Below are 21,283 nucleotides of genomic sequence, written 5' to 3' on the forward strand. Positions count from 1 at the left end.
GGCCATATTTTCTACTTTATCTATAATTATGAAACCTGGTCAGAATGTACTTATTACAGTAAGGTAATGTTTGCACTTTCCATCCCCCTGAAAAACACTTATATTCCCTCCCTCTGTCACAATTGCCCTCGCCCTGAAAACACTTATTTCACACTTGAATTGGATCAGGTGAGCGATACAGGCCCTTCAGGGCCCTCTTGTTATTAAAATACAGTGTCAGACCGACTTTACATTTACAAAGAAGGGACACATATATGTACGGAATAATATACACCAATACATCAATCCTAAATATATGTGGAAATAACAAGTTTCATGCAAGTCCTGCTAATGACATTGTCCTTCGAATAACATTGTTTCATTGAAAACTGATTCAAATTCTTTGGAAAACCAAATTCATATAATTATGGAACTGGACACCAAATTTACAAAGAATGTTTATTTTTTTCAAACCACAAAATATTTTTTTCACAAATACATCACAGAGAGCTTATAAAGATATACAATCATGAATTATAATATGGCCACAAGTACTCAAATGTTTGTTTGGTGTTTCCTGACCAACTCGCAAAAAAAATACCCGCAACCCAATTTTTTTTTTGCCTATTGCAATTTTCTTCTTTTTTTTCAATTACAGAATAAAAGGGTTACCTACTAAAAGATACCTACCTACCAACATGTTAAAGTATGGGAAGAGAATTTCCAAACAAACTATTAGTATTCCTTGTAGCCCAAGATACAATAATAAAATATGAAATGCTGACTGTCACATAAGAAACATTTCGTGAAGATTAAGTTACAATTTTAAACACACACATGATATTAGATTTTTTCGAAACCAATAAGATAAAATATGAAACTGTTTTAAACATTTCATGAAGGTTAAGTTAATTTTTAACACAGATAATTTTAGATTTTTTAAACAAAAAAACACAACGAAAATGAGGCCCTCTTTGTCAAGGAGATAGTATCATAACAAATTTCAAAAAATTGGGTTGAAACAAATATCTAGTAAGACACAGATAGGAGAATTTGAGAATTTGCAAAACGACATATCAAGTTAATTGGGGAATTGAATGCAATATTTAACTTAAAATCTTACGATATTTGTATGATGGTCCTATTCTGTGTAAAAGTTAATCACCCCTATGTTGGCAAATTTATTAGATATGTATAAAATCATAACTCATTAATAGGTCTATATCAATATTCTTAATAACAATCAAAAACACATAATTACAAAAGCCACCCAATATCAAAAAGTCTTAAAAACTCTAACACAAAAGATTCGTTCAAAAATAATTTCACGAAAAAAATGCATATCAATAAGGCAAACAGGAAGACAATCCATGACATTTAAAAGACCTCCAGGTTATTGTCATGGTGACATAATTCTGGATAATCTGTCTAAGCCGAAATGTTTACCTTTGTATTGTAATTCACAGGAAATGGCCCTTAACAGAAAGGCTATATTTGACTTAAGCATTAAAATATGCAGAAAAATGATGCAATAATGGAAGGCAAGACTTAAAAAGCTTAGAAAAATGAGCGTGAACTAGCCTAGCAGATATATTTTCTCATCTTAATATGTTTGCATTGTTTGCATTGATCATCTGTTTAAGCTGCATTCTCACAGATTTACCATTATGACATCTTTTTAATATTTTTTGTTTTGGAATGAGCCAATTTTTATATAAATGCCTTGAAGCCTGTGATACAAAACTGCTGACAAAAGATCAGATCACAGTTTTTCATATTTACATACGAAAATTGATATTTTATGGCTAAAAGTGTTAATAACGATTTAAGAAAAAAATAAATTTTGGGCAGTTTCCCAAATGATTGAGATCTGCTCTATTAAGAGTTACCTTATATGATTGAATTGAAGGCATTAATACCAAAATCAGCTGATTCTGGGACAAAAATAAAAACAAAAATGTAAAAATAGTCAATCTGTGAGAGTGCAGCTTTAATCAGGACTCGTTCCTTTTTTTAACATTGGTCGCCATATTATTTTCAAACTAAAATCATTAATTTGACAGGGCTTTTTTGATTGTGTTGACATGTGTTTTTTTTAATAAAAAATACAGTTCTGTAACTTTATTTTATCATAATTTTATCATTTAAATTTTAAGCTACATGCTACGCAGCAAACTAAATGATGTGATTATAAATCCAAAATAAAAAAATCCTGTTGAAAATGAGCATCAAACAGGGGGATAAAGAAGTTTCAAATACAAAATTATAATTGTTATATCTTGAATAAAATTTTGTAAAATATTTATCAACACGCCAAATCACAGCAAAATATTGGTACAACCGAATACTGGATTGGTAAAGATATATTTACAATGAAAAAGCCTCTATATACAAAAATAGTGATAAGTAACATAGCAAATCAACTAAAATTTCAACCAGTTTGGTTGGTTAAGAATTCAACCAATGACTTATTTGTCCTTAAGAATTAAACCCAATAACTGATCTGTTATTAATCAATAAATGCCATTTGATCAGTAATACTATTAAAACTTATAGCAATATTTATTTATAATTATCAGGTGGGGTTATTTTAATACACATACAAAATTATTTTGATTTTAAAAACAACAACATCATATTACCTTGCCATTAAATGGCTACACTATAATCAAGAATACTGTTTGATATTATGCCTTTCCTTTAGTAAAAGTGAGTTAACCCTTTTAGTGCCAACTATATGATTAAGAGTATATACTAAATCAGTTGATTTCGCAATAATGGGACCGGTGGTCTCCCAGGCTAGCGCATTTTTGCAAAAAGCACAAAATATTTTTGACCTTTTTTTACATTCATGGCGTTCGGCTGCAGTCCCGGGCTGTGACCTTTTTGCAACTTTGGCACCAAAGGGTTTATTACAAAGCTAAGTTAATAACACATATAATACTGATAGTAATACAAAGAATACTGATCATATTTTTTGGGGGGAAGTATAGCCTACCAGGCCAACCTTAAAAAGTTTTAATACTGCAAACTTTATACATATCACAATTCTTTACACTTAACCTTGAAAACCATTATATTTTAAAATGACTAAAAATGTATATGAAGTGTCTATGAACTATAAACAAAGAATGACTACATGTATTGCACGTGAATATATAAACCACAGCAAACAAAAGCTGTTTTATAAACTTCCCTCTTAATTCTTTAAATTTACTAAATACCTTACTAAAAATACCATATTTTTCCTTATAGAGGGGCATGGTGGTCTGTGACCTTAATACCATTCTTATGCCAATTCAAAACTGACAAAAAAAAATATTGTTATATTTTCAGTTATTTCGATGAAAAATTACATAAAAAAATGAACATGGGAAGATAACTTTTCAATTAAAGGGACTAGACACCAGATGATAAAATTGAAGAAAAATAAATTTGTAAAAAACTTGCATTAAATTGATTTCGTTAACAGTTGTGTACAAAGCATCAAATCTTTCTTACTGATGTATCACATTGCGTACAACACATTCACAGTTTTTGAGTATTTTTTTCAAATTTGAAATTTACTGGGTTTATCTAACATCATCAACAATTTAAGACTCAAGGATGATATGCACCCTGCACATCTATTTGGAATAATACGGTATTGGCTTTAATAATGAAACTACAATCCCAGGCCACAGGGCTTGACAGATGTAAATTTCCATCTATTTCTATATGGAATTACCCCTGTCTAGCCCACAGCCCTAAAATTGGCTGAATCAGCATTCTAATATTTTAGAACAAATAAGATGGAGTTTTACTTCCTTGTTAATAACAACTATTTCCAATTTATTAAAAACTATAGAAAAGCTATAACTATTTTAAAGAACTTATTTCCTTATTCTACTTATATAAAAAAATCCGTCTTCCACTTAAGATTAATTATAAGCACCAATTAGTTTGTATTGCATTAAAAAGTAAAAAAAGTTTATCAGAAATACCTATTTTGTCTATCAAAAAAGGAAAATTTACAAAACATCTAATTGGAAAAGTGCCACACAGCAAAACGTCTATAAAATATACAAAGACATGAAACTGTTTCATCAACAAGATAATGATAATGCTGAACAAAATGAAATGCTTTAGCTTAATGTAATGATTATGACAAAATGTGATATTGTGTAGCGAATATGTCCACTAAATATTGGTTGAGAATCTTATAAATATCTTACAAATTTAATAACTATTCACTACCCACAACCCTTAAATAAAGTAAATTAAGTAATAAATACCTAGAAAAACAGAAGTATAATTTTTAGAGTATATCAAACTGCATAACAATGGGTAGAAAATATTATGATAAAAACAGCATTGTTGTGGTTGCAATTCAGAAAATAACTTCATATAATACCCACACTATTTGCATACATAGTTGTCCTTGACCTAAATTTTAACCCCAACTATTTATTTACACCATTGACAGTAACCTCAATTCTTCGAAAGTAATATCACTGACATTATTAGGAATTGGAAACTGATAAGCTTCGTGCCACATCAATTTGGTAAGCAAATTCCTTTTCTCTAAATTTTGATATATCTACTCAGGCCCCAAAACATTCAAATTCAGTGACAGTGCAGTTTCTCAATAAAAACCAGATAAAGGTTTAAACAAATCTTAAAACTTGAGCTGTCACAGGAGTGATGAAGTCCCCCACAGACCGCCTGGACACAGGAATGGTAAATCATTTCTTTGGAAAAGGTTCATAACTCCGTAAAAAATTGGTCATCTGTAACCTAATTCGAAATTGACCTGTATGTTTTATGGAGTTAAACATGGTGGTTTATGAGTTGACCAAAAATTGTTTAAATCTGTTGACCTTATCATGATAAATACAAACAATTCCAAGAGACCAACTGACAAACTCCTATTTATATGTATGTCCCTCTCTCCCCCCCTACTCCCCTCCCAAACTTTGTTTTGTGGCGGTATAATAATCTGATTTTATATCAATCTGTTCATCCTTTTTTGTTGTACTTTAACATAACCAACAGGAAAACCAACAAGTTCACTCCTATGTATATACATTCCCTCCCGCCCAAATTTGTTTTTGTGGGGGTATAATAATCAGATTTTGTGCACCTAAAATTTGTTTTTGCACTATAAATAAAGTTCTACAATTTTTCAAAGATAAAAACCAAACCATATTATCTTCCAATAATGTGTTCCAAAAGATAATTCAGTATGGTTTTAACCTAGTATTTTTTTAACTGAGATCAGAAGAAAACTATTATTAGCTACGATTCCTTAGAATCTGAAAGCTATAAATGCAAGATAGTTTGTGTTTTGCTAAAAACAGTGCTGTGCTGTTGTCCCATATACCCAAATAAAAATTGCGATAAAAATAAAATCAAAATCAAAGCCATTCGTTAACAAGGCAGCTTGATTAAATGATGGATTCAATGAATGATTAGAGGTATGAAATTGATAACAGAAAATGTACATGTTTGAATGCCACGAAAATAAACCATGCAAAGCGAAACTTTTTTCAATGAAATACTGATAATAATGTCAACTTCAGCAACCTTTAAATGGCTCTCATAACAAAAACTTGAACAAAAACTAAAATATAAACAGTCCTTACACATGAAAACAAAAAAACAATGGTTAGCTTTGATGTGATATTTTGTACCTAGACAAATGTATACCGTTCAAAAACATTTATAAAGTCCTTTTGAGCTAACTATTTCGAATAAATACTAAATTTTTAAGATAACATTCATGGAAACTATACGATCTTCTTGGATTTAACTTTTCTTGGAATAGGAACGCAAAGCTCTTCGACTCGGGGAGTGCAGCGTGCACGTTTTGCCGAGGGTGAAATTTTATACGGGTCAAAGTCATCTTTTATCATTGTCCTGCTGCGAGGACGTGCCATTTGCTGTAACCGCAGTGTGGCGATCGCGTTAAGAGCGGAATTTCCAACGGTCCACTGTATTGGGCGCTCATCTTTAAATTCCTTATGGTAGTCCTTTGACTGGGCGAGCGTTTCGATACGTTCGGAATGTGTCGCCTTCATCGCAGCCTCAGAAACTGGGTTGAATTGACCCCATTCTGTCTCGTAGATACCAAACCTTTCCCGCCGTGATTTTGGTACTGCAAGTTGCTCGATACGCTGACTTGGGGACGCATTTTTCGCACCGTCGTTAACCATCATGTATGGAGACCGCTCCAGCTTGTGATCCATGTGTACGGTTTTGTGCCGACTGAGTGCTCGAATTCTTTCCGTGGTTGGCGCATTTTTCGCATCATCTGACACTGCCCACATCGGAGTTGGTCTGAAAAATGATTTACATGTGTAAGTGCAAATAACCGAAACCAAACTAAACTAAGACTCAATGGGCCGATTGTTCAGAACCTTGTTTAAGTTAACAGCGTTGTTTACATCATTGTTGTTAACTTTCAAATCTTTATTGGTCTGGATGTAAATGGATACCTTTGTAATCTGCAGCCTTTGAAACAGGCTTTGAGACAGCTGTTTCAGCTGTACTTGTTTTGTTCAAATACATTAGCACATCAACTATTTCATGTTTAAAAGATAACGACAATATCGATATCACATTGTTCACTTTATCACTGTTCGGAACAGTCAGCCAAATGCTACTACATCTAACTAAACTAAAACATATATACTGGTGACTTTAATCCAGTCCAGTGTTTAACTATAGCTAAGGTGCTTCCAAGGACAGTATTCATTAAAACATCTTCAGTCATTTCCTGACACAAGTCATTTTCATAAACTAAGTAAATCAATAGTCATTAAATTACTTGATAATTTCTGAGTTTATTTTTTATTGTCTTAAGTCTTAAATCAACATATACACTTCTATGTTTAAAAACAACCGGAATACTTGTTTTCATATGAAGATATCAAAATTGAGGGAATTACTAAAGATGTCTTATGAATAACACCCCTCATGTGCTGATCTAAATCTGAAAGAAATCTAAACTTGTGTTTAGTGTAACTATACCTGAAACAAAGATGTAAAGTTCAAAGGAACCTTTGCCATCGTATAATTTATGTAATCTGATTTTGTTATAAAATTTGATCATAATCGCTTAATCACTGCACTAATATAACATGATATAGAAAGTAATTATTGTATAATGTTTCTTTGCTAAAAAGTTTGAACTGAAATTGCAATTGCTCATCAAAGTACTATTTAAATGTATCAGCAAAAAAATAATGTCACTGGGTATTTGATATGCATTGAGTGGCACTTATACAGTCTCGCTTTATAGCTAGCTTTTATAATGAAGTGGACATATATTTGTCAGTGGGTGAGTAAAAAGTGCAGCCAGACCGGGGCTCAAACTTGGAACCCTTCTCTGACAGGGTGCATGCTCTGCCAACTGAGCCTTCTAATTGCTTACACACCTCAATATGGGTAAAGATAACGGTCACGTGACATACTTCCATGCCTAGTTGGAATTTGTCCCTGAATTTCCAGGATAGAGAACAAGGAGAAAAAGTTCTCGGCAAAACCACGGATAGGATATCGAGTACTGATACACAGTCACAGGCCGAAGTTGGGCTCCATTAGTTACAGATTGCACAAATTGCTATGTGCACCTTTTAAGTAATGGAACCCACAACCTCTCCCTCTGCAGATGGACACTCTACCATGTCACTATAAAAGTTAGCTCAATAGAGAGCAGTATTAATGTCGCTATATACATATCAAATACCCGGGTTTACTTAAGCAACTCCATTACACTTAAGCAATTTTCGCATATAAATATAATATATCAGCAGCATCCAATTATTATTATATCCTATTTCTTTGTGGTGGAATGCAAATGGGATAAGTTTTCCTCAAAAACGATGGGAAGAAACAGCCAGAATGCATAACATGATAATAGTGCTACTCGGAATACACAAAAACTAGTACAAAAATTGAGGATAAAATGAGAATGCAAGCTGTTCACATTGAGTGTCACAAAACTGGGATAGGAGAAATCTAAATATAATTATTACTTTAACCACAATATCTATGACAATTATTCTTGTTACAGATAAACTGATAAAATGTTTGAAAAAGGGAGTGAAATGGGCTTGATTTGTTGATTAAGCTATCCTTAAAAATAGACTGGTTTCAAGGGTTCCCATCATGTCTGGGTCCATAAGATTCGCATTAATTTTATCAACATACATAAAATCATTTGTCTGGGATTACCAGCAAGTTGGTCAGGGGCTGTATTCAATTAGCAATTCAGATTGAACTTAAAATTAAGATTAGAAACTGTTTTGATTTGGCTGAATATTTAGCTGACCAATAGACTGAATGGAATCAGTCGGGCATGTCTAAGGATAAGATCAATATTGAAAACTCAGGCCCAGGCCACTACAAAACAAAAGATGTTAATGAAGGCTTAAAATATTCTGATAAAAATAGATCACCATATCAGCCCTTATATTCTAAATGCTTTCTTTTTATTTTTCTTGTCCACCTGTTTTTCTTTCTTCTTTCTTCCCACTGGCTGACACAACTCATGAACCCGTCGCGAACAATTCACTTTCAGTGCCAAAGGTGAAACTGTGTATGGATCTTCTTCATGTTTCAGTCGATATCGACTCAGTGGTCGAGACATCTCGATTACTCTGGGGCTTGGCAAAGCTTTTAAAGCTCCTGGCGGAACTTTGAAAGGATTAAGCCTCTCGACTTCCTCTTTGTACTCCGTAGACATTTGTCTTGGTTGTGAGAGTGCCAAAATACGTTTACTTGGTTGTTTGTCAAATCTTAAATCGCCTGAAATTTGGGGAAGATTGACAAAGAAGTGGGATAGGCGTTCTTCTTCTTGCTTCTGTGTGTATCTCGGTTGAGCCAGTTGTTCGATGCTTGGTGAAGGAGTGACACTTAATGCTCGAGGATTAACACGAATTGGCTGGATGCGTGGCAGATTGAAAAGCGGGGATATTGGTGGTGGTTCACTGATTTTTAAAATGTGTTCTGATGGGTCGTAGCTTAATGCTGCTTCTCCTACTTTTTGTGGTGATGATCTAGAAACAAGGGAGACAATGATAATGATGATGGTATGAGATTATGATCAACAGCTCAGAATTCGGCTTACACTAATAGTCTTTAACTGTTTTTCTTTTATATCCCAGTTACATCGCAGCAAATATACTGCAAGCAGGAAACCAAATCGCAAACATAAGACGCAAACACCTTTAGTAATCCTTATCTGACTGCAGTACCCTTTGGAGTAAGACAAATGAATGTCGTCACTTTTACTCTATTTATAAAGGGGCATAACTGTACAAACATTTTAGCCAAGGTTATGGGTCTTGCTCTTCATGTTCTTACATGATTAAACATGGCTGTGTTCCAAGTTTCATGTTAGTATGTTCAAGCTAATAGTTTTCAAGTTATGGCCCCCTAAAAGATTTAAGGACACTGTTGACGACAACAACAATGATTGCACCAAGGCTTTGACAATATCTTAACTTTTTTTTCTTTCAAAACAAAAGAGCTTTAAATGAAGGCTTAAAAAAATGTAAAAGGATGAAGAATCTACATTTACTGGAACACAAACTACAGACTGACAGAAAAGACAATCTGATCTGCCACGGGTGTGATGAATTCTGCCATACGCCGCCAGGACACAGGAATGGTTAACTTTTTCCTTTTTTGCAAATTCTAAGTTGAAAAAGGACCATAAACTCCATCAAAAACTGGAAGTTTGTAACCAAAGTAAAAATTGACCTTTCAAAATGGTGCTAAACATGCATACAAACATATATTTAAATGCTTTGACTCTTTCAGGGTCCTATATACCCTCCCAAACTTTGTTTTATGGGGGTATAACTACATGAATCAAAGATCACTGGTTTAAAAATCTGCTATGTACGTAAAATAAATAACCATTTACCCTTCCTGGGTAATAACCAGTACTACCATCGACTAACCTCCGCAGTAGGGGACCAAGCTAAGGACCCTCTGATCCAGAGTTTGATACACGTACAACTCGCCCATACCCACCGAGTGCCATGATGGCCCTAAATTGCTCACCTGAGTAAAAGTGTTCAACCTTTGTAATCAATATAGCTCGATATTTGTTCTCAAAGCTGTACATATGGTCCAAATCTCAAAACTGTTGCTTCAAATAGAAGAAAGTAGGTCAAAAGGTCACCTGACAATGTCAATATTGATGTTTTCAAACTGTACCCATGCTCAAAATTTCATAACAGAGACTTCAAAAATAAGAAAGGTCAAAAAGTAACAGTCAAGGTCATCCAAGCACAGCATTGATATTTGTTTTCAAAACTCTACACATGGACCAAATTTCATTGCTGTAGCTTCAAAATTAAGAAAGTAGGTCAACAGGTCACAGTCAAGCTCATCCTAGCACAACTTTGTTATTTGTTTACAGAATTGTGAACATGGTCAAAATTTCTTCGCTGTTGTTTAAAAAATAAGACAGTACGGTAGGTCAAAAAGGTTGGGACTGACTTTGACCCAAGGGGCATTATTTTGGTAGAGGACCACTATATGATGCTTGTAACAAATAATTAAAGGTCTAGGCCTAGCGGTTTCAGACAAGAAGATTTTCAAGAATACCCTATATTAGTCCACAGGAATTCTAATGGCATAGCAGTTTTGACCACAGAAAAATAAGTTAATGTTCACAAGCAACTGTGTTAGATACAGACACATGAACAACAGACAGTGCGCCATCCAATAAAATGAATATACTGCCTTAATCTTTGAGGATTTGATGGAACTATACAAATAATAGCTTAAAATAACAATGACACTTCTTTCATCCAACACAACTCAGCTTTCCTTCTTAACACATGACAGTAATGCTTGTATATATAAGGTGTATTCACTAACCACGTAAAAGATAAGATTGTACCTTACAATGGTTTACATGTAGTTCAATAGGAAAGTCTGATTATTTAATTCATCATTGAGAAAAAATGAAATTCTTCTAGAAAATAAAGAGATATAATAATTACTTTAACCTATAAACCTATAAAATGAACAATAATTACCAAAGAAGTGACTACTTTGAAAAATTAATAAAATATAAAATATATTCCCTTGTTACTAAAAATAGACAACAAAAAAAAAGACAATGCTATCTCCAACAGAAAGGGAGACCATATAGCAAGATTTGCTGCCCTTGCTTCAAGAGTAAACTTTACATAACTATCAGATTTTAACAAAATGTATTTATAGTGAACTTGTAACCCACAGGGTGGAGCCAATTTTGACCCCAGAGGCATAATTTGAATAATTTTGGTAGACAACTACTAGACAATGTTACACACCAAATATCTCAGCTCTAGGCCTCATGGTTTTTGTCAAGAAAAGTTTTGTAGTTTTTCCTTTAGGTTGCCATGGCAACCAGAGTTCAGTATGGAATTTATTTCTTTGAACAGTTTTGAAATAGCACCAACCAAGGATCATTTCTATAAAGTTTCAATGAAATTGTTAAATCGGTTTAGGAGAAGATGATATATATATGCAATTGTTGACGCTGAACAACGGACAATGACAGACGCCGGACATAGACTGATCACAATAGCTCACCTTGAGCACTTTGTGGTCAGGTGGGGTAAAAATTAACAATAGCCCACTATTAATTAAGTATAACAGTAACTTATAAATAACTATAATTTGATTATCAATTCTTTGAAATCTTCCTACACAAACGTCTAGGTTGGGATGATCAACTACCAGTGGTAGGGTCTGTGGTTTGGTTTATAGACTTACCAACTGAAGGAAAAGCTATCAATAGAAATCATTCAAAATTAATTACTAATTGGAAATAATTGAATTACCACATTGAGTTAGCTATTGTTTTAAGTATTTCAACATAGGACTGGCAAACTGATTTGTTGAAAAAGCTAGCCAGAACACAGAGCTAATGTAGCTATTTACGATAAGGACTGAAGTCAAGATACAGTCAAAATGTGCTATGTCGAAGTCATTGCGACATCAGGATATCCTTCAATATAATGAACATTATATATAACCGGTAAATAGTATATTGAATAATAATAATGTTTATATTTTTAATTGTAGGCAACATAAATAGTTAACAACAACCAAGAAACATATTTTTTATCTAAGGTCAAGACATTTAGCAAGGTCGTGTCGGGTCAAGAGAACGATCCCTCTGTGTCAAGCCCTAGTTTGGACATGAACCAAATACCTCTTGGTCAGAGGGGGGGACATATCATAAGACTGATATGTTATGGGTTTATAGGTCAAATACCATACCTGTCGCCCTTCCAACTTGCATGTGGGGCTCGGTGCTGTGCTAGAGCTTGAACCCGGGGCGTGGCAACTGAAAATATAAGTTGATGATTAAAAAAGTTGTAAATTGGAATATGTAGTTATTTAATATGAATTTGAAAGAATCACAACTGAAAATACACAGAGGAATATTTGATAAGTTTAAAATGGAAAGTTTATAAAAAAAAAGTCTCAAAAAACTTGCCTACTAACATCTTTACTGAACCCTTTGAATAAAAAAGTGGTAAATTATGACGACTTGTGACAAATGCTATGTATAATTATTATAATTGGGCTTGTGGGTTATGCTTTTATAATTTTATAATAATGTGAACATTTTGAAATTTAAATGTAGATAGTATGTACTTTTTCTCCAAAAATAACGATTTAAACACTTTAAATTATTGCCTGCATTCTATAGATCACAATAATGGACTTGAAAACAATTGCTTCCTTTTTCCCCTGTTTTTACCAGAATTTTCTCCCTATATCCTATTATGTGTCCTAGCCTCTTATCTATACTAAAATTTGGTACATGTATAGTATTCTTTAATTTGGTTTTGTTATTTGCTCATACAATTGGGGTTCTTGGTATTACTTTTATTATAACATGAACATAGAGCTGATGTTCAGAATTTTGTTAACTTTAACAAGGTCGCTAACTCTGGAAGGTGAAATATTTCATGATGCATGTATTTGCATAAAACAAGTACAGCTTAAAAAAATTGTCTCAAATCTTGTAAAAAAATACTGCAGATCACATCTATTTCACTTTCTGTGCAGTGAGGATTTTTAAAGTGACACTCAGATTCAAAATCAATACATACAAATGTATAACAAACATAATTTTTGAGTGATGAACCTTTAACTACTTACTAAATAATGCATAAATTTATGGAAAATGTTAATTACTGATAACAAGATTGAAACCGTGTATTTAATAGCAGAAAACACAAAAATATTAAATGACTGGTGAATGCTAAAATATTTACTATCGCCTCATACTAGGTAGAAATACAGTGTTTTCTACAACTTTCTTTCAAATTAAACGCAGTATCCCTCATAAGAACCATTGTTTTTGACATTTATTCATCATTTTGGTGTATTAATTATGGTAAATCTTATTTGGGTTAAGATTGTATCTTTAATGTTGTTAATTTTAAAAATTTGTCAAAGTTCAAAACAATCAGCTGATCCTCATACATGTAAAATATTAGGGCTTGTTCAAGAAAATATTAATTTCTATGATAAAACTGTTAATGCTTTTTCCCCAATCGTTTCGATCAATTCTTATTGTTACAGGCTTAAATCATGATTAATGCAAACTTAAACTGACTTAAAAAGTAACGAGATATCTGGCTGTTTAAAAATCAAGAGCTCGATAATCAAACCATTATATCACAACATTTAATGAAAACAGTGTAAGGGCTTACATTTGTTTGTCTACGGAACAATTTATTTCATTCAAACTTATTCTTTTCTATCTGGTATTTTCATATTGAAACAAGGTTTATCTACGGTCGGTCAGGATTACAAAAATATTAATAGCTTTTAATAATAACATATGTACGATATCTGATTACCAGTTTATACTGAACCAAACTAAGCTGATAATCTTAAGTAACTCGCGACGATTATTTGAACAAGCCCATTTTGTATGTTACGCATTTAAAATACAGGTTTAAATCTTTTGATTGTAATAATCCATCCCGAAGTTATTGGCAGTATTTGTAATAACAACCTATATAACAACCTATATAACAACCTATATGGACGATATGATAAGAAATGATATGCAATGAAAATATTACCACAAATTGAAAACATTTTTGTAAGAGTGGGAAAAACAGACACATTAATGTTCAGTACTTTGTAAAGGTTTATGAAGTTTTTAACGTCATTGTTGCTAAATTTTGAATTTTTACTACTGGATATACTTGTAATCTGCAAAGTTGCTAACAAGAGTCGAGACAACCTTTAGAGCATTTAATTACCTATTTTATTTAAATATATTAACTCACCATTAAATATTTTACCTTAACAACGATAGCGTTAACAACATTGTTAGCTCAAGCATAGTTCTTAACAATAGCCAAATGTTAACTTCCTTAACGCGTATAAAGTCTTTCTTAAGGCTGTTATTTATTACTTATTTAAAAGTACAAAGTATTTTAAGACATTATGTTAGATAAAGTAAAAAGTGAGAAAAATTTGGAAAGACTAAAACAATTTATTCTTAGTCAATTATGACGATCTATAGTACGCAAGCAATAATTTTAATCAGATTCTGAGAAGAATAACAGCATACTATCTATCATAAAATTTGTAATGCCCCCCCCCCCCCTTCCACAATATCTGACACATCTCTTTGAGACAGTACATAATATTATATAAAAACTGTACAGTTCATGTACATTGCTGCAAATTGAAAACAGTAATGAATAATTCTTTTCTCTTTCCGTACAACTTAATGCATAAAAAACTGGTCTCCAATGATAAAAGATATTGTTATACTGTAGAATAATTATTTTAACTGTAAAGAAGATATATTCATATCAATCATTGCTAATTCTAAAGCTGTCATGGAAAACAAAACCCAAGTTATTTGCTTTTACATTCAGCCGCCTACGGTTGGCAAACACAGCCATTATGGTACATTGATAAATTCAAAACCACGTTTTAAAATCAATCAAAATTAATTGCTTATGTGTGTTTTTAAAATTGGCCCTGTCTGTATGAATAGCCTCCTGGGGCCTAAAAGGAGAATTATTATTATTATATGAAATTTTGATTTTTTAGAGCTAAAAAATGGCTTCAATTAAAAGGAGTAAGTTGAGTATATACCTCAGAAAGTTTGAGAGAAAGCACATTTGTACTGTGTTTTGAGAGTTCTTTAAGTATTTGTACAAAAGCAGTAGGGGTTTTCTCTCCACCATTTTTGGAATGAGCCCAGACCCTTTTTTGATAGAAAAAAAACATCATTTTGACTTAACTTGGGAATTCCAACTTTGCCTGAAAATTAACTAGAACGCTTAAAAAGGCAGAAAAGATCAAAGGATACACCAAAAGTGGTTTGGGGTCAAGCTGTTTCATGTAATAATTAAACAAAAATTGTCTTAAGGAATTTGTAACTACATTCTTAAATTTGGGGGGAAAATGTGTACATTTTGGCATTGGGAATTGGGCGGAAATTTGGCCTGAAGTTGGTCACGAAAAAACAACAAGAGAATTTACTAAACGTGCCATGTTACAGATAAAATGTCTATAAAAGATGTTGCACATAGCACAAGTCCACAGCCAGGAAAAAGCCAGCGCTAATCCAGTTTTTTTCTCAGGAGATAAGGGACATAACTCTACCATTTTTCAAGCTAGGGTAAATCGCATCATAAGTAAAGTCACTGGTTACAAGTGTCCTAATTTTACTTGAATACCTTGCACTGTTTTTTTTAGCTATGGTTATTTGAAGTACAAGACAACTCAAGTATGAAAAAACTGGTATTTCTTCCCTTTGAGAAGCAGATAAGATAAACATTCAAGTCTCAAGTACAGAATATGGGCTTGACCTTATGATTCCTGCTTTTTAAGTAAGTGCTAGACACCACCACACACGATTTGGGGCCTTCAGATGTACAACTGCTTTTCTTGTTTATTAAATCATATTTCAAGTCATCGACATTTCATGAAGTAATGCTAAAAATAACATTACGATATCCTTGAAATGTCGAAAGATATGCGTTAACATGACCATCATTTTTTACTGCTCTATTTCAAGCCCCAAAACTTGACGGAAGCGAAATAAATTTTGTACAAATAAGTCTTGACTAGAGAGTTGGTTACTTTGGAAATATGGGAAATGCAATTTTTATAAAACTGTTAAAAATAAAAAAAATATATATATGCAATTTGTTCAAGGTATTTATCTACATTAAAAATTACTACCATGTAAGAATTATGTCTGAAAGTGCCAAATTTTAAAGTATGAGTTTTAGTACAGCGCAGTCTACAATGATTACAACACCAAGGCTATGATAATACCTCAACTTCTTCGAAACACAGACGAGGTAATAGTGACTGACAACACATGGAATAAAGCACATGGAGGATACATACTGATGCGTGTGACATTATCTGGCCCGGGCCCTGGAGGAACGTAGTCTACCCAGTACACTGACCGCCTGAAATATACAAAGTACAAAAAATATGGTTGTGCCAATGATTTTTATTGAAAGTATTTATAATCTTTTTTTAAATTCTCAGAGCTTCCATGAAGAAGTATGCCTTTGGAATTCTCAGAAATGTCGCTCGAACACTAAGATTTTTTTCACTATTCAATCCAACTTTTGTGTTTAAAATTAAATAATTTGCAAACAGTCTACAACTTGCCAAGTTAACTAATCTATATTTGAAATTATTGATTATAATTATACTCATTAAAAATGTGACCACTATTGGAACATTGACAACTGATTTTGATATCCTTCACCTGAAATATTTTGGAAGATTTTTGTTCTTTCAATTACTCAATTTTAAAAGCTTAAGCCCGTGTTAAGGGAGTAATTTGCTTCCAAATAGATAATCGATTACAGTATAACAAAAGTGTTAGTAAGCCTGCCCTGGCTTTCACCAAAAAAATATTTTTTTAAATAAATGTTTGGCGTATCAAATATTTTTATAATGGTACACCAAACAAACGTACTACTTGTATATGATGATAAAATTTGGATAATGAAAACACTTGACTCATATCAATCTTGGTGCACTCTCTTGCTTATTTAATCTCCAGAATAATTTACAAATGAACATCACCAAATCTTTGAAAAATTAGTAAGCACCTGTTCTGGTTTTTAGCGAGTTGATCGAGGGTAAGTCCGGATCCACAGTAATGTTTCACCATTCGTTCAATCTCATACTGACGACTACCATGTAAACGCATTTTTATGAGGGTTTTTTATATTTTTTGTTTGTCAATGTATATTATTGAGTGTTTTTCACTTGTTTTCTTTATTTGCTTGTTTTTATGATAACGTTTCAATAATAAATTTTCGAGGGAACAAAAATAATCAAAAACTATAATTTCCTTTCAACAAAAATATCGCCATTTTCAGTCTTTTTTTTAACTTGGTCTCTTCGATGTTGATATTTTTCAAGGTGTAATTATATCGTGAAGCAGTAAATCCGAAGAAAAATATATTATAATCTTTCACTAAACAGTTTCTCCAAAACTAAATAAAAACAAAGAAATATTTTTTTATTGAAAATCCGAAAGTTATAAATGATTCACAGAATAAGTCCGAGCTGCTTAATTGAACTGCATAACATGCCTATAGACTTTACGTATATTACGACACAACTATACATGCATAATTAACAATGGACGTTACAATTCCCACAGACGACTTTATTGTTAGTAACCCACAATAGTTGTTAAATCATCTATCTGATCTTATTCAGTCATTCTTAGGCTAGAAGAATAATATTCATAATTAGATCAATTATTTTTTGTCATTATTATGATTTGACACAAAAGTTTGCAGCAATTTATTTTAGCTTGTTTGTATTTCAAGGAAAACAAATGTGGGTAATGTGATAGCTTAATGTTTCTGGCTGTAGCATCTGCATAATTAAATGACTAGTCCTTGGCCATAATTAAAAAAAAATCAAAATGTTAAGAAAAAAACTTGGTACACAGGTTGCCAGAGACAAAAAATACATGAATAGCAAGGCCAATAACTCTTGAATTATGCCCCATGTTTGACTAAAAAATGTGTGACTCCTCAACTTCATTCTGAACTCCTCGGCCATTTTCCATCCAAAACAACCTTGGATGTATGCCAGTACATCATTGGGTAGAAGTTAAAATTGATATAATAGTATCAATTCATTGTAATGTTTCAACGTGTATTTAGTATATTTAAATTTAAATTGATTGCCAGTAGTTATTGCATAAATAATTAAGATTCCAAAATGTAATTTTATTAACTTTAACTGCAAAATTAAAATTACTATGTGATCTTCTGGCAGGGTAGTTAAATGTTATCATTGCTGACATTGCAACCATCCTTATACATCTGAGGCTGTTTTCGATGGAAAATGGCCGAGGTTTTCTGAATGTGCTCAACTTATTGCTAGAGGTTTTTAGTTGATCAAGGGCCATCACTCGAGAAATATTTTAGCATACCATGATTATTGGACGTTCTGCATATCCTAATTGACTTCGTTGTTGTAATATTTATAATCATGTACAATGAATGTTAACAATAAATTATTTGTTTTTGCCTGGCCTAATATTTCCAATGTCTTCAAGAGAACTCAATAGTTTATTGAAGAAGATTTAAAAAGATACCCACTATTGTCCAAACCTATAGACAGATATTGTCCCTATTAGTTTTGCCTACTCGGCTAAAAAAATAAATCATTTCATGCTTAATTTAAGTGTATATTATAGTGTTGGCATATCATTCAATGAATATTAATAAAACAATTAAAATAACACCTTAAGGATATAATCAGAGGATCATCAAAATTTAATAACCTAATTTATAATAATCAAGGCTAGACGTTAAGAAAATGTTTTAGTACAAAAAAAAAACTTATATGAAGAAAAAAGCCTTCTTTATTCAATGGCTTGTAAGATATAAATATTAAATATTTTTTTTATATACCATGAATTAGTGAACAATTTTTTGATAGAGAATTATTTTGAGTTGTACGTTTGATTAACTACAGTACATTGCATAATATTATAATTGAAATTTACAACAGGTATATATACCCATTGTTTTGAACGGAAAGAATTAGAAAAACAATTGATCTACTAATATTGGATTAAATCAATTAAACATTAGCTTCATTGATTATTTGGGAACACCAAATTCAGTTTTTTAAACTTAGTAACAGTTTTATCAATAGCTACAAAACAGCTTTAATTTTGTCAATTGAATATTGACAATGAACAATATGATTTATCCATAGCATTTTATAGGTATGTTTAGTCAACAGAGTATCCAATTTCCATTAATCTTGTATTGTTTACCTGCCAATTCATTAAAACTTAACAGTGAAAGTATTAAATCATTTAGCTTTCAATCATTATAAGAGTATTCAAGAGATTTTTATTGACTCCCTCAATAGCTGAATGGAAAGGTTTGATTTCAATTTCATTTATTACCGAAAACTGGAAAGTTGTTAATCTGTGAAAATAATCATTAAACATTCGCATAAATAGGATTTAAATCTTTGTGGAAAGATATATTGGCAGGATTAAATCTCTTTCTCTTGGATTATTGAATATTTAAAAAAGAGACACATTTAACCAATTATCCTCTTAATTCTATTAGTCTTTAAATTTAATTTCTTAGAAAAAAAGTATACTTAATATCTTCCATTATTCTTTTATAATGCTTACATTTATAATATAAACCCACTACCAATTCAAAAGGAAATATACAACACTAGGCGATAAAAACAAACCTACAGTCACATCCACTTATTTAACAATTTATATTTCCTTATATATAAACATATGTATGGCTTGCTCTTGAATTACTGAAATTTTCATTATTTTACTGATTATCTATCATGGTAACCAAACTTTGAAAAGACCGATGCCTGAGGGACTTGTATTTTTGTGTTTATTTGGGTTCCCTATTTTAACTGGAAAAAACAATAACAACAGAATTATATATGTGTTTATATTTCAGGTTTTATATCATATATGTAAATAAAAGACTTTATAAACTGTGATCGAGAAAATGTCATTTGAATTCGACATGATTACATGACTTGAATCAAAGTCAAATTTTATAAACTTCAAAGCTAGGACATTTTAAATAGAAAAAAAATATTCAACTGTCTAACGACTTAAGATTTTTGTATGTTGAAAATTGTATCTCCTTCAATAAACATAAATTATCTTATTAAGCATTCATACTCATTTCTTAAGTCGGTGTCGAGTTAATTAATCTATTTCGTTACCCCACCCACATGTTTCATGATGTAAATTCTACTTTCACTTTACAAAATTAGCACTTACCGGTCTTCTAAAAACCCAGACGGGACTTGTTTTGGTCGCGATAAAGCATTTATCCGACTTTCATTTTTACCTGAAATGATTTAAACAGAAATTATCACTCTAATCCATTCAATATCCACAAAATTTAATTGAAAATCGACAAACTGAAACTTACTATCCACTGCGGTGGCCATTTTTAGATCGAGCGTCGCACTCGGTGATTGTTGCTATGGTCGCTTTCTCCTTCTACTTGCGCTGATTGTCTCCCTTGGCGAGTAGCAAATTGGCGCGATATTTGAAATTGCAACGTGCACGACTTGGCTGATATGACTTTTTTTTATTGAATAATACCTGGTTATGAATGGTATTCATACTTTTTCATGAAGGTCTACTTAGATCTATTTGGATACGTTAATGCTGTCGTCACAAATCACTAAATGCCGCAGGCCGACGTTGTAAATGCCAGTTTTCACTAAATATCGGCCGGTGGCAGGACTACGGCAGTTACGATCGGCCGGCGGCAGTCGGCATTTTAGACGTTGCCAGCAAGCAGCTGAGATTTTAAGAAAAACTTAAATTTCTGGGACGTCGTGGCGATTTTTTCTATTTTTGCAAATCGGCAGGTGGCAGGGCGGGCGCATTTTTTGTTCGCGCGGTGGCAGGCAAGTGGCAGGCGGGGCGCGGGGGGATTTTTCCTCCGCGATCGAGACCTCAAGAGTCTACAAAAATCGGCCGGTGACTGCTAGAAACTAACTGCCACTCTCCAGCACCCGGCCTGCCACCGCTCTGCCACCGACATGCCACCGCCCGATTTCAATATATCGGCCGGTGGCAGCGCGGAGGCTGGGAGGCGGCAGTCAATGTCGGTAGGTGGCAGGACTGCGATCTGCCGATTTCAGACTACCAGACATTAGTTTATAATGAATTGACTATTACCATACATAACAGTTCCCATGGCGTTCTTAATTGCACCAGATCGACTAAGAGACTTAAGAATAGCGGAGT

General features: G+C 32.7%; 1 protein-coding gene across 2 annotated transcripts; it reads right to left on the bottom strand.

The window, feature by feature from the left end:
• Positions 1-424: 424 nt before the first annotated feature.
• On the bottom strand, positions 425-20,489 carry LOC128206843 (testicular haploid expressed gene protein-like). 2 transcript variants are annotated; one of them, XM_052909538.1, is made up of 5 exons: positions 20,454-20,489; positions 20,300-20,369; positions 16,378-16,442; positions 12,253-12,319; positions 425-6,297 (listed from the first exon to the last, which is right to left on the bottom strand). In XM_052909538.1, the coding sequence occupies exons 1-5, from the start codon at positions 20,470-20,472 to the stop codon at positions 5,748-5,750; spliced, it is 771 nt and encodes a 256-aa protein (XP_052765498.1). In that variant the 5' UTR covers positions 20,473-20,489; the 3' UTR covers positions 425-5,747. The 2 variants fall into 2 exon arrangements, with proteins under 2 accessions (XP_052765498.1, XP_052765497.1); XM_052909537.1 differs by lacking the exons at positions 20,300-20,369; positions 20,454-20,489 and adding an exon at positions 17,100-17,570.
• Positions 20,490-21,283: the final 794 nt, after the last annotated feature.

This window comes from Mya arenaria, chromosome 10 (genome assembly GCF_026914265.1).
Source record: "Mya arenaria isolate MELC-2E11 chromosome 10, ASM2691426v1".
Lineage (NCBI taxonomy): Eukaryota > Metazoa > Mollusca > Bivalvia > Myida > Myidae > Mya > Mya arenaria.